The sequence below is a fragment of the Chiloscyllium plagiosum genome, unplaced genomic scaffold (genome assembly GCF_037043375.1).
Source record: "Chiloscyllium plagiosum isolate Xiang-an unplaced genomic scaffold, Cpla_swu_hap1 HiC_scaffold_5, whole genome shotgun sequence".
NCBI lineage: Eukaryota > Metazoa > Chordata > Chondrichthyes > Orectolobiformes > Hemiscylliidae > Chiloscyllium > Chiloscyllium plagiosum.
Window position 1 is genome coordinate 2,464,941 of NW_028270143.1, and position 24,612 is coordinate 2,489,552.

Below are 24,612 nucleotides of genomic sequence, written 5' to 3' on the forward strand. Positions count from 1 at the left end.
ACGAATGGGATGAGGAGAAATTTTTTTCGCCTAGAGTTATGGATCTCTAAAATTTCCTACAAGAGGGCTGTGGAAGCTCAGTTTTTCCATATATTCGGGACAGAGATTGATAAATTTCTGGATACCATCCTATGGGATTGGAAGTCACAGCTGAGGTAAAAGATCAGTCATAATCACATTGAATGATGGGTATGATTAGAAGGGAAGAACAGACAGCTTCCATTTTTATTTCTTATGGCCTTATGCTCTTACCTTTTAATAGTTTCTAATACTTTGCAAGAATAGAGTCCTTCTGGTACTGGTTCATAAGCTGCTTCTACAATCTGTTATAAAAAGGTTTAGAAAATTATTCATAGGGAAGAGAAAGTCAAAAAAAATATTTTTGTCTACTGTCAATATTAACTCTCTGTAGTTAGGAATTGGTGCAACAACCAACAGAAACAAAAGAAAGGAATAGTTTACAGAAGCCCCTAATCGATTTATAGAATTGTAGAATCATAGAATGGTTATAGCACAGAAAAAGGTCACTTGACATGTCATTACCTTGCTGACAAATCTAAAAATATTGTTAACATTATGTATCTTTAAATAACTTCACACTGAAAGGTTTTCCACTAGAAACCCTGGACACTAAGTGAGTGGAACTGGGTGCCCACCATACTACTTTGCTGAAAATATGATTTTTAAAACTATGCTTCACACAATGGTTCACATTTAGCCATTAGTGACAAAGCAAAGGTGATCCCCACTGACCTTAATGAGAGCTGCCCGTAACGTTCTAGCAATTTCAGTGGCATGGATCTTCCCTTTCCCGCTGGTAATTTAAATTTTGTGCCACATCAAGAGGATCTCCAGGAATGCAGCAATAGTGCAATCAACAGGGTCAGCAGCCAAACGCATTGACGTATTTGGAAGGGGAAATAAAGCACTGTATCCCCAGGATACCCACCTCTCTCTAAAGACATCAAGAGCATTGATGGGCACTACATGCTTCCATTGCAAGGACATCTGGTTATGAACATAACCACGAAGAGGGGCAGATAGTCAGCAGAGATTACCTCCTCCATAGTCTTGGGTCTGCTTTATTTTTCTACCCAGCAGTGCTATTACACACAACTGAGCGACCTTCCCACCACCAAAATCACCATGACATTTTTGCATTATTTTTAAACCTATTTTAAACCTATGTAGCCAAAAGAATATTTACAAGCAAAGCCTGTTATGAGCAATGCAAACCTTCAAAACTGAGGGAAGTGTAGGGAGAAAGAGCAGGGACTTAATCAAAATGGGGTTGGAGGGGGAAATAAAGCATTGCATCCCCCGACGTACTAACCTCTCTCTAAAGGCATTAAGAGCATTGATGGACACCACATGCTGCCTCTCCAATGAACCCAGGCATGAACATAACCACAGAACAGGGGCAGACAATCAGCAGAGATGATTCCTTCCATGGCCTGTGTCTGTGTTGCATATATTTTTAAAAATTTAACTTATTTTTCTAATCATCCTGTTCAGAGATATCATTACACACCTATGGGCCAGGAACCCATACTCCATGAGCTCTACAGAGAAATAAATTATTAATTCCCCATGGGCCTATTAAGGATTACCATAGGATCATTTACTGTTTTCAGTTTAGTGATTGATTTATTTCTACTGGCTGTTGCTGTGATTGTAGAAATGTTAAGCTATTTCCAGAACTGTTCAAAATAACTCAGGTATACAGAAAGGGTGTTGCATGAATTAAAAGATTTTGTTCTAACTTTGCAGATTCTGCATATAACAATTGCTCCCAGAGATGAGAATAGTTTGTTTCCTCTTAACCTCAGGGATGTCAGGAGGAATGAGTGGAAGCAATATTGAGCAGAACAAACTTTTGGTAGAAGCTGGAGGAAATAGAGTTGGAGGCCATATTACAGTGCTTATTGGTCTTTCCATTTCTTTTTATTATGATATTATTGTAATCGTTTTATGATGCTCATTGTCTTTTTTTATGCCAGTGCTAATTTGCAAAGTTTGACTTTTAATTCTGTCCAGAAAATTGTTGAGGTGTGAATATTAAATAATGTGATAAAACAATGAGTAGAAAAGTACAAAGTAGATATATTCAGAAACTTAAAAGTGATCTGTTCAACGTCTAGTTTATATTTAGTGTGATTTATATTACATGTTGAAAGTTAAAAAAGAAAGTCATTATGTTGAGAAGTGAACTAATAGATTAACTATATATATCAATACTCTGAAAAAGCAAATGTGGTTACATATTGTTGTATTATATCTCATAGTTAGTAATTATACCTTTAAGAGACATGCTCTTGATATCATTATTACACCATAACATATGAGCCGAAGGTACAAAAGTCGGAGACTCTATATTAATTGGGTCACTTGAAGCATAACGCGCTGAACCAAAAAGCTGAATGTTAGCACAGAGAAAGTTATGTCTGTGGATATAATATTTGAATAGTCAAGCTGCAATAAATGTCTGAAGGATCTTTCAATACCACATTCCCCACGTCCTGTTTTCTTCTGTTATTGGGATATTAAGCATTGCCACATCAGTTAAAGATTGCTGGAGACAAAACAAATATCATAGTGGCAGTGGTGGTATATGGGCACACATGTGCAGGAAATCTGGTACCAGACTGCAGAACAAAACACAGGTGACCAGCAAGAAGACACCAAAAGCACTGGAAGAAAGGCAACTGTAAAGTAAGTGCAAACATGCAAATACATATGTGAAGTTCATATTCAATTAATTAAAGGCAATTTTCAGAAAATAGACTCCTTCCAAATTTCATTTATAGCTTCGATGGTATGAAGCAATCATAAGCGTTGATTTTTTTTAAATTCACTGGTGGGACGTGGGCATTGCTGCCTGGGCCAGTATTGACTGCCATCCCTACTTGCCCTTGAGAAGGTAGTGGTGGTGAGTTGTCTTCTTAAATCACTGCTGTCCTGTGCTAAATCTAGACCCACAATGCCCTTAGAGAGAGAATTCCAGGATTTTGACCCAGTAGCTGTGAAGGAATGGCAATGTATTTCCAAGTCAGGATGGTGAGTGACTTGGAGGGGAGCTTGCAGGTAGTGGTGTTCCCGTGTATCTTGTCCTTCTAGATAGTGCTCATTTGGGGTTTGGAGGGTGCTGTCTAAGGATCTTTGGTGAATTTCTGCAGTGCATTTTGTAGGTAGTACACACTGATGCCGCATAGTATTGGTGGTTGAGTGACTGCATGTTTATAGATGTGATGTCAAACAAGTATGCTACTTTGTGGTGTCAAGCTTCTTGTGTTTTGTTGGAGCTGCACTCATCCAGGTAGGTGGGGTGTTTTCCATCACACTCCTGACTTGAGCCTTGTAGATGCTGGGCAGGCTTTTGGAGGGTAATAAATTGAGTTACTTGCTGCAGTGTTACTTGCCTCTGATAGCCTCCTCTCCTGTAGCCACAGAGTTAATATGTGTAGTCCAGTTCAGTTTCTGGTTAATGGCAATCACCAGGATGCTGATCATGAGGGAATTCAGTGATAGTAATGTTATTGAATTTCAAGGAGTCATAATTAGACTCTTTCTTACTGGAAATTATTCTTATATGGCACTTGTCTAATGGGAATGCGACTTGTCACTTGTCAGTTCAAATCTGAATATTATCCAGGTCTTGCTCAAATTGCAGGTGCAGTGTTTTAGTATCTGAGGAGTAATAAATGGTGCTGAATATTATGCAATCATCGGTAAATATCCTCACTCTGACCTTATACTGTGGAGGAGGTCATTGGCTCAACCATCTTCAGCTGCTTCATCAAAGACACTACCCTGAAGAACTCCTGCAGAAATTTCCTGGAGCTCAGATGACTGATATCCAACAACCTCAACCAACTTCTTTTGTGCCAGGTATGACTCCAATCAATGGAAAGCTTGCCCCCAATTCCCATTGACTCCAGTTTCGCTTGGGCTTCTTGATGCCACTCTTTATCAAATTCAACTTTGATGTTAAAGGCACTCCCACCTCTGGAGTTCAACTCTTTCACCCATATTTGGACCAATGCTGATATAAGGTCAGGAGCTAAGTAGGCTTGGCAAGTGCTGCTTGATAGCACAGTCAATTTCATCATGTTGTTGATGATCAAGAGTGGACTGTTAGGATGGTAACTGCTCAGGTTGGATTTATCTATCATGTTGTGAACAGGACACATCTAAATGACATCTACAGCTCATTTCTTCAGCCACTTCCATTTGTACTTGTTTGGGACCTGCTTCTCCATCCTGTCCCTGGGAATCAACACATTTCTGCAAATCTTAGTTGATCACCAAAGGAAGAGTTAGAGAACTAAGAGGTCAGTGAGGAGGGCATCCTTCCAATGTTGTGCTTCCATTCTTGTCACTGAAACATAGGATATCAATCTGGAATTGAATCACATTATTGCCTATTGAGGTTCCTTCAACTAGAAACCTTCCATTGACAGGTATGGATCTTCATCACAGCTGCACTCTTCCATTGATTGGGAAACCCAGAGGCTGGATAATGCTAATGCCATAGCCAGGTTAATCGACAATGGTAAAGCCCACTACTGCAATGATAAGGCTTTCAATCCCACAGCCAGCACCTTCACTGTGAGCAGGTCAGCACCCTGAAAATTCTGCTCAAAAAATGGAAGGCAAATCAAACGCAAAATTATGGTTTGATAAATTAAATACTAGTATGAGGATGCAGTTCCTGGGTTGAACAACCTGTGGAGAAATGTCTTTATAAACCTAGAAAGAGAAAGCTGAAGTGAAAGAATTTAGCAGGTAAGCTGGGCAAACATTTCAGAAGAGATAAATAAAACAATCCAAAACAGGAACATGTTGGTAGATTGCACATTGAACATGCTTCATATCATGTACCCAGCTAGACAAATACAAGAATGCTAAGTTTCAAATGATCACAACAATTTATATCACAGGTGCAAGGGTGCTCATAGGTTGCTATTGATGAGGAACAGGGAAATGGAAGAAGAAAGGAAGAAATTTGATTATAGAGAATCTTTCACATCCCAGGAGATCCCAAAGTGCTTTAAAGATACATTTATAATGTGGTTGCTGACTTCATCATTTTTCAAATTCAGAGATATCGCACCAGCTGAAATATTTAACTTTTCATTTGCTGCTTGATTTTGTATTAATTTATAAAAAAATTTATTGGATTGATTAATATTCGTACCTTTGTTGCCAGGGAGAGCATGTTACTGCTGTAAAAAGGAGGATTTAAAGTTGCCATTTGATACAGAATGCATCCTGCGGCCCAAATGTCTGCCTTCTCTCCATACGGTTCACTCTTCACTATTTCTGGACTGAATGGATCGTTAGTAGACTATAGGTTAAGTGTGTACACAAAGGAATTTATTATCATTACAAATCACGTCTGCAATCCCTCACCCACAAGCAAATGTAGCCTGTTCAATTTTGTGGCATTGTGGACCTGCCAAAGATAATATTAGTTCTATGGCCAAGGTTCATCATCAAAACTGCTCTACATGTATTCAGATAAACAAATTAAAAGTGCAATCTGTTCTGCACTTTGGACAACTTCAGGACATAAAAAAGCAAACTCTTTTGTTTTATTACATTACCTATTAGAAATCCTAATTGAGATTTGTTTGCTCTTTTGATGTTCTCTCACTTGTGTGCAGTCCTCATCACCAAAATGAACTTTTACAGAAATGGGTTAAAAACTAAAATAAAGCAAAAAAATTGTGGGTCCTGAAATATGAAATAAAAAATAGAATTTGCTAGAGAAACTCAACAAGTCTAGCATGATCTGAAGAGAGAAAGCACAGTTAACGCTTTGGGTCCAGTGACCCTCTTTTATTTGTAGAACTGAGGTGACCATGTATTTTTGTTTCTATTGAGCCTCTCTCTCTTCATTCCCTTCATTTCAAATTACTTCAAAACAAGAGTAGGTTGAGTTGAATTTCACACATAATCCTTTGGAAAATCAAAATTGAAAACTGGAACCAACCAGCAGGTGGTCTACTTGCTTAAAAACAATAGTAAATTTATAATATCTCAAATTTGTAACATAATTGGTGACTGCTGTAAAAAATAGGGTAACTAAGAACTTACAAACCTGATGGATTAGACATGAACCAAGGTCTAAAGTAAGGACTATAAAACAGGTGTCCAAATGCAATGGGTCAGATTTTCCAGACAGGAGCAATCTCACACAGATTCTACTCAGGTCTCCCTCAAAAATATGGAGTCGTACTTCCATTCCGACAATTCAATCATAACACAAAATTTTGATAGGAAGGTGAACCAGAGCAGTCAGCTGTTGTATTTTGAAATGTAAAAGTCCTAGCAACCACTTTGACAGCTACTGTCAGAGGGTAAATAATATAAGAGATGTGTAATGTTAGGATGCTGGGAGGATATGGTGCCATATAGGTATAGTGTAGGGTATCAGAAAAACAGGATGCCAGCTCAGTAGGATGCCTAGAGGGTAGTGTGCCAGCTGATTCAGGTGCCAGGTGTGTAGGATGTTGTGAAAAGGGGAGAGAAGGGGATAGTGTGCCAGGGCACGAGGACCCAATAAGTGATGCAGTTATAAGAAGGTCAGGGTAAGCGGGAGAAATCATGGAGTGCATGGATGTTGGTCTGGCAGTGGGGGAACAAGAATGTGTGGTCAGGTCCAGTGGCAGAGTTGGGTCTAAAGGTGGAGGCAGGTTGGCTGGACATATGGGGATGGTTCAGGGGTTGGGTCGGGTGTGGCAGGGTTGGGTCAGGTCTAGTGTGGGAAGTGGTTGAGGTGTTTGGATGGTTTTGCCTGGGGATGAGGTGGGGTGGTTGGGTCTGCAGTGATAAGTGGAAAGGTTTGGGTCTAACAGAGGGGAATTAACTGCTGATCATGGTGGGATTTTGGGTCTGAGGGGTGTGTCATGACCCAAAGAATATCATTTCCCCGAGGGGTGTCAGGCACCTATAGGGGAGGGACATTGAATCTCAGTGAATATCAGGGGATATTGTGTCTCAGAAGGAGATCATGTCAGGGTTCAGGGTCTGTAAAGGGTTTGGTGTAGTTAAGTGTGTGAGAGGCAAATATGAGGTCAGTTGAATAGTTACTTCACGTGTCAGACTATGTAATTAATAGCCTAGCTTATCTTGAGTAACTATTTTACTTAATTTTGTCAGAAGTCGCCAAATTTTCTGATTTAAATAATAATTTTCTAGGTGTGGTAGAATTGCCTGGTGGAACCTTCAATGCCCCAGGCAATTCATTTGGAGTGCCTTATGATTGGGATTTTACAGGGTCCTTATGTGGAACTCTCATCTACATTGGGAAAATGAATGCCTGGTCAGCATAAAATCCATGTTAAATCCAAATCAATGTGAATTACTTGTTAGATTTAATAAAATGAATCGATTACGATCATATTAAACTTGATTTGCAAAATAATTTGTAGTAAGCCAGCTCTTGAATGTATTAAGTCTTGTAAAAAACAGCCATCCCTTAGTGTATCACGATCTAAACAAAGGCTTTAGTTAAATTCTACATTTATACTTACCAGGAATATAATATAGTCCCAACAACTGAAGTCATTTTGCTGTTTTCTTGTTTCTGTTTTGCAAGGCCAAAATCAGCTACAATTGAAAACAAGCAGAAAGTAACAATAATAATAGCATGGGACACAAAAACAATTACTAATCGTATTGGGTGTTCAATTGCAAAGTTAATTTTTGATTTGCAGCGCAATCAGACAGGTAGCATCTAAACCACTGGAAACACCCATTTCCTTGTTCTATCAACTGAAAAGTCAGAAAAGCGACAAGGCACCTGGCTACATTTGGCTGTTGAGACAGAACTCAGGAGATTCCCCAACTCACTAAATGCACCTCAGTAAAGTGCAAGCTGAAATGTGTGATTTTCATTCCATGATGGATGGTGGGAGGATAGATTTCAGCCCACAGATCTAGTAAGGTGTGGGTTTGCAGTTATAGGGGTGAGGGAGTCCTAAGGAGTCTTTCTTTGAAATGTTGTTAGGCCCTCTAGCTCTCAAACCTCACCCTCCTTCATCCCTCCACCCACTTGATAGGCCAATCCACTGCCAAATCGTTCCTCATCCTGCATCATTGCCTCTCATACCCTTCATGCCAACAAATGCTTTTCAACTATGCCCAAGATTCCTTGTGCCCTCATACCACACAATGCCAACTCACACCTTCCACTTACTCCACAGGTCTTTCATGCCCCCTGTGCATAACTTATATTTTCCACCCATATCCAGAATCTCTCATATCCTCCATGCAAACACAATGACAACTCTTACCTCTCTTTACATTTCATATCAACTCAATGCTAACTCATGTCTCTCAACCACTCCAACACACTTGTGTGTGAAACCAACTTTTAAAAACCCATTCAAGGCTTTTAAAAGTATTAAAGTTGTAAATATTTTATAGAAACAAATATGTCTATTCAAAACCCACATCAAAGACAGCAAAACCGTAAATAAAACTTTTAAATCATTAATCAAACTATGAATTCAGAAGCCCATGCTAAGACAACATAGCTTTTTAAACTCAGAAAAGCTTTCATATGACATAATACTAGCCCTCATTAACAATTAACTCTATTGAAACTTCACAAATACAGTAGATGCTACTGAGGGTATTTCTAACCTATTCTTTTAATCAAAGCAGTCTAGTAGAGGGTTTTGTTTAATTCTCACTAACAGCTATATTATTTTTGTCAAAGGTTAAACTAGAAGGAATTTAAAAATAATTTTAAATTATGACAGTTGTACAGACCTTATCCATACTTCATGGCTACACCATCAATTCATAACTCCCACACTATGGACAAAGGCTCATGTGACAACTAAAATGTCACCTGGTTTAACTCACAAGTGAGATAAATGCTCCCTACTTAAGGCTTCCCTCCTTAGTGTTTATGCCATGCTCCCTTCCCTTACTGGCAAAATTAGATCTGCTTAAAATGAAGGTGAAATTTCCACATTGAGATCCCAACTCCACAAAAATGTGGCCCTCTATAGTTTTAATGATGCACACTAGTGATCAAATGTTGCTAAGAAAATACGTTAAAATTCCATTAGATCAAAGGAAGTGGCTTATAACGTAGCCAGAAAAAAGTGGTAAACCAGAGAATTGGGAGAAATTTAGAATCACCAAAGGGTTGAACAAGGGATAGATAATGGGAAAAAGAGAATATAGAGTCATAGAGATGCACAGCATGGAAACAAACCCTTCGGTCCAACCCGTCCATGCCAACCAGATATCCCAACCCAAGCTAGTCCCACCTGCCAGCACCCGGTCCACAAGCCTTCAAACCCTTCCTATTCATATACCCATTCAAATGCTTTTTAAATGTTGCAATTGTACCAGCCTCCACCACTTCCTCGGGCAGCTCATTCCACATGTACCACCCTCTGTGTGAAAAAGCTGCCCCTTAGGTCTCTTTTATATCTTTCCCCTCTCACCCTAAACCTATGCCCTCCAATTCTGAACTCCCCGCCCAGGGAAAAGACTTTGTCTATTTATTCTATCCATGCCCCTCATAATTTTGTAATCCTCTATAAGGTCACCTGTCAACCTCCAACGCTCCAGGGAAAACAGCCCCAGCCTGTTCAGTCTCTCCTCATAGCTCAAATCCTCCAACCCTGGCAACATCCTTGTAAATCCTTTCTGAACCTTTCAAGAATGGAAGCTAATGAGATACACTAAGATAGACCATCAAAGCTTCTTTTGGATGAAACCTAAAGGCTGTGAATATTTGAACACCACTTTTGTAAGCATGCAAATAGACCTTCTTTGTAATTACAAAGTGGTGGAAAACACCAGAAAGCATCTGCCCAGGTGTAATCCAAGACTGAGCAAGATAGAGGTGGAACCTGGGAGCTAATGAAGAGGAAATCTTCCTTCCCAGCAGCATATCCTTGGCTGCCGCTCCTTCATGATATTTATCCTGCCACCCAGCCTTCTCCAGTCACTGCACTGCCTGAAGGGAGCTCTTCCAGGTGCCAGGAGGCCTAGGGCTACGGCTGCTGCTGCAACTGTGTTCCTTTTTCAGCTGCTCTTACTGATCTCTCCACTTCCAAACTCCAGATATGCAACAATAGCTCGACATGGCCTCCCAGATTGAGAAAGGCAGTGAAGGAGGGCAGTTGAAGAGATATCGCCATGGTGGGGAACCTCTCCTTTCTAAGTCCCTGCCTCTCTGGTATCATGAGCCTCCTTGTCCCATCAACCATAGCCTTTGTTTTCCCATCGGTCCAGTCTCCTCCTGAACCCCCTTCCTCATCCTCTGCTGGCGGAAAGGAGAGCAACGTTAGCAGCTCATGTGAAGTTTCAATGGCCTCAGTACTAATGGTACTGTACACAGAAAGTAATGATGTCAGCTGTCATACACAGACGTTTCAGGAGTCTGTTGTGGCCAGGTGATGTCACAGCCCACATCTGTCTATGCCCTGGGGCCATTTAGTGTTAAGAATACTCACTTGGAAAAGGAAATAAATGAGTAAGGATGCATGCGGGTCCATTATAGGAGAATTTATAATGGAGAATAAAGAAATAAAAAAAAATACAATTACTTTGTGTCTTTATTTAAGAAGAAAAATCAGAAAATCCCTCAGAAATGTTTGGAAACCATGGCACTTGCAAGAACTGAAAGAAATTGGTATCAATAATTAAGTCAGACTTGGTTGAAGGTCAATAAATCTCTTGGACCAAATGGACTATATCCTAGAGTGTAGAAGGAGGTGACCATGGAGATTATAAATTTATTGGTAGTTATCTTTCAAAATTCTATAGATTCTAGGAAGGTGTGAAAAGTAGTAAATGCAATCCCACTAATTAAGACAAGAAAGAAAAAATGGAAAAGTACAGAGCTATTAGTTAGATATCTGTTGTAAGGCAATCTATTATAAAGGCTGTGATAATGAGACATTTAGAAAATAATATTACGATTGGACAGTCAAAATTCATTTATGAAAGATAAACCATGTATGCCAAAGCTGTTGGTGTTTTTTTTGAGGATGTTGAGATGGTTGTGCCAAAATTTCCAGAAGGCTTTTGATAAGGTCCTAAACAGAGATTAGTAAACAAAATTAGAGCCCATGGATTTAGGGGTAATATATTGGCATGGCTTCATCATTGGTTAAGTCAGAAAACAAAAAGTGAGAATCATTTTCAGGACAGGACGCTATTACTAGTGGGCACTACAAAAATTACTGCTTGTGTCACAACTGTTCATAATCCATATTAATAGTTTGTATGTGGGGACTAAATGCAATATTGTTAAATTTTCTGATGACTCAAATTAAATGGAGAATTAAACTGTAAGGAGGATACAGGTGGTTTCAAGGGGATTTAGACAGGCCAAGTGAATGAGCAAGAACATTGCAGATATAATGTAATATGAATAACTGTGAAGTTACAGTTGTGTAGACAAAACAGAAATACAAAGTATTTCTTATATGGCAAGAGGATGGGAAGTCTTAATGTCCAAACAAAGGAATGTGAGCACTTGTGCAACAAAGGTTCACCGATGATAGGATTGTCTGATGAGGAATAACTGAGAAATATTAGTCTAGAAACCCTTGACTTTTGAAGAATAAAATTTAATTGAAACTTACAAAATTGTTACAGCTTGGGTGTAGATAGGAACTCTTCCCCTGGCTGATGAGTTTAAAATAAGGGGGCATCGCCTCTGAATAAGCCATTTCATACTGACTTGAGGAGGAATTTCCTCTCTTAGATAGTAATTAATCTTTGGAATTCTCTACACCAGAGGACTGTGTGAACATAATAATTGAGCAAGTTCAAGGCAGAAATGGATAGATTTCTGGATATCATGACCTCAAAGAGGATGGGGTTGCATGGAAAAGTGATGCTGATGTAAATGATCAGCTGTGATCTAAATGATTGGCAGAGCAGGCTTAACAGACTGAATGGCCTACTCATGTTCCTACGTTCCTTCCTACATTCCGAAATAGCTTACGTGGTGACAGCTAAATGTGAACAGGTGTACTTACAACTAATTCTGACAGTGAAACTAGCAAGTCTGTGACATTATAATTCAGTCACACAAGGACTAATAGAGACTGTCATGGGGAGGTTTCTGAGTGTTCTGCCATTTTTAAACATTCAGAAATCATTTGTGTACTTTCCTGAGGAGTTCTATCATAACAAGCCTGAACATAAGTTGCCAAATTCTCCCACTCTAGCTTTTTCCAAATTATGGATGCATGATACCAAGGATCATCTTCCTCAGATCTCTGTAACTATTTATATTATAGCTAGTCGGCTGCATAATGGAGACTTCAGAGCTGCTGCTGAGATAATGGTGTTTCTGTAGCTTTGCATCATTTGAACATCAATAGAATGAAAACCCTTCTGTTCATTAGACCACACAGTTTACATAAGGAACCCCGATACAGATGTCATTTTGTAAGTCTGCCACACTATGACAGTTGAATGTTCTGTTCAGCTGATACTGTTTTTCCACAGAGATAATACCAAAGATATTTCAAAACTGTGAGCCTGATTTTAACTTTAAAATAGCATCTGTGGAACATAAGTGCCAGGCAATGACTGTCTCCAACAAAAGAACATCTAACCCTCAGCTCTTCCATTACTCTGGTTGCACAGTGGCTCAGTGGTTAGCACTGCTACCTCACAGTGCCAGAGTCCCAAGTTCAATCCCTGCCTTGGGCAACTGTCTGTGTGGAGTTTGCACATTCTCCCCGTGTCTGTGTGGGTTTGCTCCGGTTACTTCCCACAGTCTGAAGATGTGCAGGTTAGGTAAATTGACCATGTTAAATTGCCCATAGTGTTAGGTGTAGGGGAATGGGTCTGGGTGGGTTGCTCTTCGGAGGGTTGGTGTGGACTTGTTGGGCCGAAGGGCCTGTTTCCACACTGTAGGGAATCTAACTCTAATCTATTGCTGAAATTCTCTCCACCACCATCTAGCACGTTCCTGTAGATCAGAAACTATAGACATACAATTACTGTAGCTACAAGAGCAGGTCAGAGTCTAGGAATCCTATCACAAGTAATTCACCTCCGGACTTCCCAAAGTCAGACCCCATCTACAATGCACAAGTTAGGAGTAAGATGGAATACTATGAATACACAAACAAGGGACAAGAGTAGGCCACTCTGCCCTTTGAACCTGCTCCACCATTCCAGAACATCATGGCTAATCTGATTTTCATCTCAGCTGTATATTTCTGCATATCTCAATAATTTTCATCTCCTTATTATTCAAGAATCTATCGAGCTCTGCTCTAAAAAATATTTAAAGATTCTGCATCTACTGTTTTTTTGAAAATGGAAATTCCAAAGACTCTCAATCCTCTGAGAGAAAAAAAATGTTTCTTTATCTCTGTTTTAAACAGGAAGCCCCTTATTTTTAAACTATGACCCTGAATCCTAGATTTTCCCAGAAGAGGAAACACCCTTTCAATAACCACTTGTTCAAGACCCTCAGGATTATATAAGTTTCAATTACATCACCTCTGTCTCTTTTAAACTCCAGAAGATACAGTCTAGCCTCTCTAGCCTTTCATCAGAAGACAATCTGCTCATTCCAGGCTTGCAGCATCCAAGGAACAGGAAAATCGACATTTTGGGGCAGAGCCCTTCATCAGGAATTACTCTCAACTCTGATATCCAGCATCTGCAGACCTCACTGTATCCACTCCAGGTGTTAGTCTAGTCAACTTTCTCTGAACTACTTCTAATGCAGTAACTGCTTCAGTACTCCAGATGCGGTCTCATTAATGTCCTGTATAACTGAAGCAAGACCCCCTTAGTTGAAAAATGTGGTGCTGGAAAGACACAGCAGGCCAGGCAGCATCCGAGGAGCAGGAGAATCGACGTTTAGGGCATAAGCCCTTCTTCTTCAGGCTTATGCCCGAAATGTCGATTCTCCTGCTCCCTGGATGCTGCCTGGCCTGCTGTGTTTTTCCAGCACCACATTTTTCAACTCTGGTACTCCAGCATCTGCAGTCCTCACTTTCTCCTAGCAAAACCTCCTTACTCTTGCATTCAATTTCCCCTTGTAACAAATTATAATATTCTATTAGCTTTCCTGATTATTTGCTGTACTTGTAGATTAACCTGGACACCCAGAGCTTTGCAATCTCTCACCATTTAGATAATATGCTTTTTAAAAAATATTTACATCAAAATGGACAATTTCACCTTTCCCACATTGTTCTCCATTTCTTAGATCTTTGTCCACACACTTACACCTATCTATATCCATGTGTAAATTCCTTACGAGCTCTTCACAATTCCTACCTATTGTTATGTCATCAGTAAACTTAGATACCATACCTTTTTTGGTCCATTGATTCAAATCATTTATATAAATTGTAAAGAGTTGAGGCCCCAGTATTGACCCCTGTGGCACACCACTCATGATATTCAGCCAGCCTAAAAAAGTCCCACTTATTTCTACTCTCTGTTTCATGTTAGCCAGTCAATCTTGTACCATGCCAATATGTTAACCGCATACCATGAGCTTTTATTTTCTGCAATCACCTTTGATGTGGCACCTTATCATTTTTTTTACTGGAAATCTAAATGTGATGTATCACTGGTTCCCCTTTATCTACAGCACAAGTTACTTCCTCAAAAACTCCAATAAATTAATTAATCATGATTTTCCTTTGATGAAGTCATGTTATCTCTGCCTTTAACTTGTCCAAGTTATAACATTTCAATAATAGCTTCTAACACTTGCTCTATGATAGATATTAAGCTTACTGGCCTCTAATTTCCTGTTTTCTGCCTCCCTCTCCTTTTGAATAAAGGAGTTATTTTAACTATTTTCCAATAAAAATGAACCTTCCCTGAATCCAATGAGTGTTGTAAAATTATAATCAATGCATTTACTATTTCACAATTACTTATTTTAAGGCCCTAGGATAAAATCCATCAGGACCTGGGGAATTTATGAGTGCAGCTCCAAGAATATTCAAGAAGCTTGACACTATCCAGGACAAAAAGGTCCAATTGAGTGGCACCAAATCCTGAAACATCCAGTCCCTCCCCTACCAATGCTCAATAACAGCACTGTGTACATCTATAAGGTGCACTGCAAAAACTCACTGAGGCTCATTAGAATCCAGCACCCTCCAAACCCACAACCAACACCATCTAGAAGAATAAGTGCAGGAAGTACATATGAACACCACCACCTGAAAGTTCCTCCCCATGTCATTCACCATCCTGACTTGGTAACATATCGCCATTACTTTAGTGCCACTTGGTCAAAACACTGGAACAGAGCTGAAAATGTGTTGCTGGAAAAGCGCAGCAGGTCAGGCAGCATCCAGGGAACAGGAGAATCGCGTTTCGGGCATGAGCCCTTCTTCAGGAAGCTCATGCCCGAAACGTCGATTCTCCTGTTCCCTGGATGCTGCCTGACCTGCTGCGCTTTTCCAGCAACACATTTTCAGCTCTGATCTCCAGCATCTGCAGACCTCACTTTCTCCCCAAAACACTGGAACACCCTCCCTAATAAATTTTGGGTCCACCTGCAGGATTTCAGTAGCTCAAGAAGGCAGCTAACTTTTTCTGTGGAATATAGGGATGTGCAATAAATGCTGGCTGAACGGGCATCGTCCACATCCATTAAGCAATTTTTTCTAAAACAGTGAATGCATCCTGAATGAGTTAAAATTTGGCTCACGTTAGTACATCTGTATGCTACAGACTAATTTAGCAGATGTCACTGTCCTTGAAATATGCAGTGGCAAAAAAAGCCCAAAGTAACTGCCACTACCATAAGACACTTCTGTTCTAAAGATCTGAAGTTCAAACTATCGCATATGGAATAAATCTTGTTCGCTGGCAAATGTGAAAAAAAAGAACATCCCTTCTGAAGTGACCAAGGGGCATGTTCCCAGAATTTAGATTGGTATGTATATGATTTTTCTGTTGTTGCAATAACTACATTTGGTGGATCCTTATTAATTCATCTTCCTTATTCCATCATTCTTGGCAACCCCAAAGAATTCACATCCCCACCAATTTAATGATATTTCATTTTCAGCAACAACTAAGATCATTAGTTAAAAATGCAAAAATATTGCACTGCACACAAAAATGAAAATATAACAGCAGGGAGAAAAATACAACCAAATCTCTACAGTAAACAACATGCTGCAGTCAAATTTTGAAATTGTAAGTTCAATTTGAGAATGCAATTTGAGGAAGCCTGGTCAAAGGAGCAGTCATTCTTCATTACCAGTGGGATATTGTCATCCACAGATATTCCCCAGACCACAGCCTTCTAGCCTGGACTTGATAATACTCCGCTTCCAACCCCTCTATGTATCTTGCATCTTGCTCAAGTTATGTATGCTTAGAAATCTTACTGGACATTTAAGTAGGAGTATAAGTATATTGTCAAAGGATGTAAGGGTGGACAGGGCAAGGGTGAGAGAAAATGTGGGGTGACTGGAGCTTGAAGGCCAACCCAACTCTTTTCCGCTTGAACCATATGAAGTCTCACCTGCTAGATTTCTGAGTCCTCAATCCTGATGAAGGACCTTTGCCCGAAACTTCAATTTTCCTGCTCCTCGGATGCTGCCTGACCTGCTGTGCTTTTCTAGCACCACACTAACCTAGACTGCTGGATTTCTGACCTATCTCTGGTCTCACTTTGCTACCTGCAAACTAATGGCAGAGGTGGGATATATTTCATAAGTAACTATTAATTTTAAAATTGTGGTTGGATAGGGGCTGGTGCCAATGGTATTTTTTGCTGCTCAGGGCCTGAAAACCTGTCCTCAGGAATATGTAAAATTCTGTCTTAAAGTTCTGAATTCTGGGATGATATGCAGAATTATATGCAATGACAAAATAGCTAAAATATTTTTACACACAAACAAAAAATGTTAATAAGAAATTAACAAACACTAATATAACATCCCCAACCAGTTAATTAGTCAGAAAGTTCATGGACAGGTTTCTAATTAGCAGCTATGGAAAGTGAAAACATAAAAACAGGCCAAGAAATCAGTTCTCATGATCATCATGAATTCTAATAAACTCTTAACATATAAAACAGATACATTGGAAAAGTCACAAAATTCAAGAAGGGTAGCTTTATCTGTGAGAATTAAGATATAAAAATACATCGTTTGGCACACCAAAGTCAGAGTTGGCAGACAAGCAAATCATCGGGCCAGAGTGCAGCTGAACTAGCAAAACTAAATGGCAGAAAGTCAGAAAGACTTTGAAGAATTGTAATTCAAAGGTTAATACAGGTTTAGTGTTTGGCTGACAAATGTAAAATTGGTAAAGAATACTGCCATATAATTTAAAGATTATGACTCTAAGGCCAGCAGGTATGCTGTCAAATGTGTTCAGGGAATCTCAGCAGAGCCAGAATTAGAAGGAAATATGATGATGGCCAGTACCAAACAGAAATCAAAAGAGAGAATCATGCTTCAATTTATCTGAGGAGCAAGTCATTTGCAAGCTGTTAACTTGCCAATGAACTTTGTTAAGATAGATGGCAAACTGGGACGAATTTTGCTAGACTGCTATGCATATAGTGTTTGGTGCAGAAATTACATTTATACACCTAACAATTTACTTGTATAAGCTTAAAATTTCTACTTTAATGTCCAGTACAATTTACAATTGGTATAATTAAATTTAAATGATAATAATTTAAAAACATAAACCTAATGAAGAGATTAGCTGTATTTGTTTAGGTGCTTGTTTGAAGTAATAGCTGTTTATCTATCACTATTTAGCTTCATCTTCAATTACTCTGGCAAAAAGGTAATCCATTTTACTCAGATTATACTATGCTTATGTAGGCTTATGTACCATCACTCTGGACTTTATGTGTAAATAAGTTCAAGCAAAAAGTAAATTGAGAATCTTTTGAATTTTAGATAAATATGGTAATAATCCAATTCAGCCCATATATTCATATTAAGGAAAAGGCAAGATAGGTTTGACACCACTGAGACATTTAGATGAACTGTCAGAACCTCTGAGGGATACAGTACATCCGCAGAGAGCATTCTGCAATCTACTCCATTATAAAGACTTTGAACTGTGACCTAGCAGTTCTTCATTTATTTTAGGATACAAAGTAAGTCAAAAACGTCCTGCAGTCAAGACCTAATGCAGAGGTTATTAGCCTCTTTTTAAGACTTCTGTTGCTCTTATTTCTTGCCAAGAGAATTGGTAAAAAAATAGAGAGCAGATGCATGCAGTTCAGAAAGAAATTGAGATTTACCTTCAAAATCAAAAAGAAACAATTCCATTTATCTCATGTCTCAGATGTGTACAAATGTCCTTCACAATGAATTACCTTGAAGTGCATTTTGCAATTGTTTTATAGGCAAAGGTAATAGATATTTTGTGTACATCAAAATCAAATAACTGGTCTGTTTCTGGTGGTATTGATTGAGGGAAAATTTTTTAAGCCACTTTAATGTTTCATCCATAGACTGAAGTCTTCAGTAATGCAATCATTGATATGTTAATTTAGCACAACTTGGAATTATTTGCCCAATTATTCCATCACTTCCTGTAAGGAAATGGCTCGCCTTGAATATAGATTAATGGTATAGCCAACACTACAATGTCACTAAGTTGCAAATATGAGGTACAAATTCAAGCCACTATTCAGCTGCACGGCTTATTACAGCCGCAATACCATTCTCCATTAGATCAAAATAGCATAATAAATAGGGGCAGGACAAGACCATATGGCAGATCTAGCCTGGTCTGTCATTCAAAATGGTCATGGTTGATCTTGGACATCAATTTCACTTTCCTACCAGCTCCCTTTATTGCCTCATTCACTGAGAGACCAAATCCATCGATCTCTACTGTGATGCTTGTGCATGGGTGTAGTTCAATTAATCATCCACTAGATATCATTAAATGCAGTTGGGTCAGACACCATAAACTAATTGGGCTATTGTGCTGTAAAATGTTATGATCTATGATTTTGTGATTACATGTATGCTGCAAAAAACAACTTTCAATTTTCCTGTTAAGTCAACTGGGGATGTGCAGGCAAGATTTATTTGTGACATATTTATCTATTCATCTAAAATAAAAATAAAGAACTGGAAGAAGTCAACAGGTCTGGAAGTGCCTTTCCTGAGAGAAACAAGGCTTCTATTTCAAGTCCAAAATGAGTCTTCTTTCAGGTTATTATTTTTTTCTTCAGAAACCCTTGCATGAAGTGAACTGATGTAACAAAGCACATGAAAAATATGTTTTAATGCTGTTAGCGATTTTGAGAAGATTTGTAGCTCAGGCTGATGATAAGTATGTAAGTTAGCTCGCTGAGCTGGAACATTTGTTTTCAGATGTTTCATCACCATGACTGGAAGTCATTTCTGATATGTCTTTGATGCAAGGCAATGTCTTTGAGATAATGTCTTGATGCAGCTCTCTGAGTGTTTTTTTCAACAAACTACATCACTGCGGCACCCAAGAACTACAAACAATGGATGAAAAATATCTATGCAATGTTTTCAATAAACACAATCCACTAATTCCTCAGAAACAAACCCAAGCAATCAGAAACAATGCAACCAAACTATAGCCACATTATCTTACATCGAAGACATATCAGAAATGACTTCCAGACTACTCAGACCCCTTGGCATCATGGTAGCCCACAAACCTACCAACACACTAAAACAGCAACTAATGAACCTAAAGGATCCATTAGATACTACCAGCAAAACTAATATAATTTACAAGATACCATGCAAGAACTATAAAAAACACTACATCAGACAAACATGCAGGAAACTTGCCACCAGGATACATGAACACCAATTAGTCACCAAAAGACACGACCCACCATCATTAGTTTCCATACATACAGACAAAGAAGGACACCACTTTGACTGGGTCAACATTCACATCCCAGGACAGGTGAAACAAAGACACCCATGTGAAATCTTAGAATGCATGGCATTCTAAACAGAACTTCATCAATAAACACACCGAGTTAGATTCCATCTACCTTCCCTTGAAAAAAAGAACTGGAAATGATATCACCCACGTTAAGAAACCAAGACCTATAAATAGAGAGGCCGGACATACCACAAGCGCTTCGCTGGAGCCTCCGATGCTCCAGGGAAAACAGCCCCAGCCTACTCAACTTCTCCCTGTAGCTAAATCCTCCAACCCTGGCAACATCCTTGTAAATCTTTTCTGAATCATTTCAAGTTTCACAACATCATTCCGATAAGAAGGAGACCAGAATTGCATGCAATATTCCAACAGTGGCCTAACCAATGTCCTGTACAGCAGCAACATAACCTCCAAACTCCTGTACTCAATACTCTGACCAATAAATGAAAGCATACCAAACACCTTCTTCACTATCCTATCTACCTGTGACTCCACTTTCAAGGAGCTATGAACCAGCATTCCAAGATCTTTTTGTTCAGCAACACTCCCTAGGACCTTACCATTAAGTGCATAAGTCCTGCTAAGGTTTGCTTTCCCAAAATGCAGCACCTCACATTTATCTAAATTAAACTCCATCTGCCACTTCTCAGCCCATTGGTCCATCTGGTCAAGATCCCATTGTAGTCTGAGGTAACCCTCTTCACTGTCCAGTACACCTCCAATTTTGGTATCATTAGTAAACTTACTAACTGTATTTCTTATTCTTACATCCAAATCATTTATATAAATGATCAAAAATAGTGGACCCAGCACTGATCCTTGTGGCATTCCACTGGTCACAGGTCTCCAGTGACAACCCTCTACCACCACCCTCTGTTTTCTACCTTTGAGCTAGTTCTGTATCCAAATTGCCAGTTCTCCCTGTATTCCATGAGATCTAAGCTTGCTCACCAGTCTCCCATGGGGAACCTTGTCGAACGCCTTACTGAAATCCATATAGATCACATCTACCATTCTGCCCTCATCAATCTTCTTTGTTACTTCTTCAAAAAACTCAATCAAGTTTGTGAGACATGATTTCCCACGCACAAAGCCATGCTGGCTTCCCTAATCAGTCCTTGCCTTTCCAAATACATGTACATCCTATCCCTCAGGATTCCCTCCAACAACTTGCCCACCATCGACATCAGGCTCACTGGTCTATAGTTCCCTGGCTTGTCCTTACCATCTATCTTAAATAGTGGCACCACGTTAGCCAACCTCCAGTCTTCCGGCACCTCACCTGTGACTATCGATGATACAAATATCTCAGCAAGAAGCCCAGCAATCACTTCTCTAGCTTCCCACAGAGTTCTAGGGTACACCTGATCAGGTCCTGGGGATTTGTCCACTTGTATGTGTTTCAAGACATCCAGCACTTCCTCCTCTATAATATGGACATTTTTCAAGATGTCACCATCTATTTCCCTACATTCTATATCTTCCATGTCCTTTCCCAGAGTAAAGTAGGACATTTCTGAAGAGTCTGAGAAAGAATACCAGATGAACTCTATTAATTGATGGTTGGGCTACCAGCGAAGATTAGTTATGAAGTTCTGAAATTGAAATGGCTGCTGTTTCAAATAAGTAGAAAACAAGTGCAGGGCGTGTCAGGGGAAAGAATGTATAATTCTGATTCAGAAGGCAATATATGACCAGGAGTGTATCAAATGCATGCAGTTATAATGAGAGAAGTGGATGTAAGTGATCATGTTCCTGAATGACTAATCAGAGGAGCAGTGGTCAAGGAGACACTGTCAGGGAAGTGAAGTAATACCATCAGGCTTTTAGCAGCACATAAGCAATTGCGATAGTCTTATGGGGGTTGACTATGTATGTGTGAGCGCAGTGGGGTCATCTATACATATGCTAACATCACTGGTGAAACCAGTGGCAGATATATAGTTGTTTCTACAGGTTGCCATCATCCACTGGTTTCACAGACTATGTTGCGCACGCCTGGGGAAATTTTGCATTTTGCATAATGTTATATTTATATGCACAGCCCTATTCTTTGTAGGCAAAAGAAAATGTCCACATATCGCACTTTTCTCAATGAGGAAAGGGTTCTGTAGACAGCCAATTCCTGCTGCTTCTCCAAGGCAACTCTCTACTTGTTAAGTGTTGATCTGCCTGGTTGTAAAATTTACGGTTTACATTTCCAGCTGCATTTCCATGCAAACCAGTTAGCCCAATTTCTTATACTGTATGAATTGCTGTTTTCTCTCCCAAGTTGGTTTTCTTGCATTTTAGATGAATACGAGACAAAAATCTTTGACTCAACGTTTAATTTATGTAACTTGTGGATGGTCATAATAGGACATCTGGTTCACTGACGTTCTTCAGGAAGGAAGTTTGCCATCCTTTCATAGTCTGGCCTATATGTGATTCAAGACTGATTCAAGAGATGCCCTAGAAAACCACTTAGCTGTCTTCAAGAAAGTGGTTCATCACTACCTTCCCAACAACAAAGTTAAAAATCACGCAACACCAGGTTATAGTCCAATCATCTGATGAAGGAGCAGTTCTCTGAAAGCTAGTGCTTCCAAATAAACCTGTTGGACTTTAACCTGGTGTTGTGTGATTTTTAACTTTGTCCACCCCAATCCATCTCCAAATCATTCTCAACGAGAACTAGGGAATGGTAATGAATGCAAGCCTCTGAATGAATATGACAAAAATGTTGATCGACATTTGGAGTACTCAGATTTTAGTTTTCTTTAATATATTATTTAGAGAATTTGGCTTTATGCCATCAGTATCAACATAAAACCCTTTCAAGATTTGTTGACACTAGGGAATGGAGGCAAGTAGCTGCATTCAATCAGAAGTGTGATTTATGATTGTACTCCATAGGATTTGAAGAACTGTAGGTCATTACAAAAGACTAAATTTCAATGTCCTTATTTTTAGCTGATTCTCAAGTTGAAATATTGCCTTTTCATTGCTGTAGTTTGCAATATAAGTGAATCTGAGAAGTTACTTTTTAGATATTCCTTCTTTCAAAGGGAAAATAGAATTTTAAGATACAAGTCACCAATTTTTAAAGTTTTGGCTGCATCTTTCCAAAAGAGGCATCTAAAATACAAAAATATGCAAGATGTTTTGATGTAGCACTGACTATGTTAAAAACCTGTTTGGTAACTATTCTTTCTGTGGATAAATATTGATTATATTTGAGAGACAATGCCTAGATTTTCTCTGTCATGGCAAAAATGCTGGAAGATGCCAGAAAGTGAAGTCCTACCTTGAATCCACAACTATAATTTTTGCGGGACAGACCATAGTTCCTGATGAAGGGCTTTTGCCTGAAATGTCGACTCTCTTGCTCCTTGGATGCTGCCTAACCTGCTGCTCTTTTCCAGCACCACCATTCTCGACTGTGATCTCCAGCATCTGCAGTCCTTACTTTCTCATAGTTCATATATGCATGGTTCCCAGAATCAGGCAGCCATTTAAATAATTTGCTGCTTCCACTAAAATCAGATATTGGAGCCCAGGAATATAAACTTGGAGCATAGAGATTATACCAAGGAAGAGCTGGTCTGGTCTTAATATATATTTTTTGGTCAGCCAAGGTCAGTTTTGAATATGCAAAGTGCCTCTATGGATCTGATCCTGGGACAGTTTTGGAGATAATAAGTTGCTTTTTGGGAGATGTAACATTCTCTTTGGGAAACGTAAGGCAACCTTTGGAATTGTGAAATGTATGCGTGCTATACATAAAAATTGGCTTGTGGAAGAAATAAAAGAAAGGAGAGCACTCAGTGAATAGCAGAAAATAGGAAGTCCAGAGGAACAGAGGGATCTGGGAGTTTTCATCTACAGATCTCTGAAGGCAGCAAGGCCTCTTCTGGAGTACTGTATGCAGTTCTCATTGCCCTGCTATAGGAAGGATACTATTAAATTGGAGAGGGGTCAGAAAAGATTCAACAGGATATTACCAGGAATGGAGGGTTTGAGTTATAAAAAATAGGTGAGGACTTTTTTCACTGGAGTGTAGGAGGTTGAGGGGTGACTTCATAGAAGTTTATAAAATCATGATAAAGTGATTAGCGAGGGTATTTTTCCTAGGATGGGTAGTTCAAAACTTACAGGCATATCTTAAGATAGGAGAAGTTAGATTTTAAAAAGACTTGAGGGGCAACCTTTTCACACAGAGAGTGATAAGTGTGTGAAATGAACTGCCAGAGGAAGTGGTGGATGCAGATAAAGTTACAACATTTAAAATGTGTTTGATAAGTATACAAATAGGCAATATGGGCTAGGTGCAGGCAAATAAGACTAGTTTAGTTTGGGAACATAGTCAGCATGAACTAGTTGGACTTAAGGGTCTGTTTTCAAGCTGTATTAATACAGATCTATGACTATATGACAGGTTAGTAGGTAGCTAAGAAGGGAGACACAACACTTGGTTTTTATCAGTTGTGGCATATATTATAATGGCAGGTTATGTTGGAGCTGTACGCAACGTTAGTTAGGCCCAGTACTGTGTAGAGTCCTGGTCCCCACACTATAGGGAGGATGTGACTGTACTGAAGGGGTTACTGAGGAGATTCAACAGGATGATCCTGTGATTGAACACTTTAGCTTTGAAGAGAGGTTGAATAGACTAGGGTTGTTTAGAGCAGAGAAGATCAAGGGGATACTTGACTGAGATGATGA

The 24,612-nt window shown here is 39.3% G+C and overlaps 1 protein-coding gene across 6 annotated transcripts in view; it reads right to left on the reverse strand.

Moving 5' to 3' along the window:
* Nucleotides 1-24,612, reverse strand: part of nek10 (NIMA-related kinase 10) — a 251,318-nt gene that overhangs the window by 52,305 nt on the left and 174,401 nt on the right. For all 6 annotated transcript variants that reach the window (XM_087986912.1, XM_087986911.1, XM_043689493.2 and 3 more), the window contains exons 23-25: nucleotides 7,539-7,614; nucleotides 5,198-5,327; nucleotides 253-323 (exon numbers count right to left, since the gene is read on the reverse strand). In XM_087986912.1, coding sequence (XP_087843038.1) covers nucleotides 253-323; nucleotides 5,198-5,327; nucleotides 7,539-7,614 — 277 coding nt within the window. The remainder of the gene's footprint in view (nucleotides 1-252; nucleotides 324-5,197; nucleotides 5,328-7,538; nucleotides 7,615-24,612) is intronic.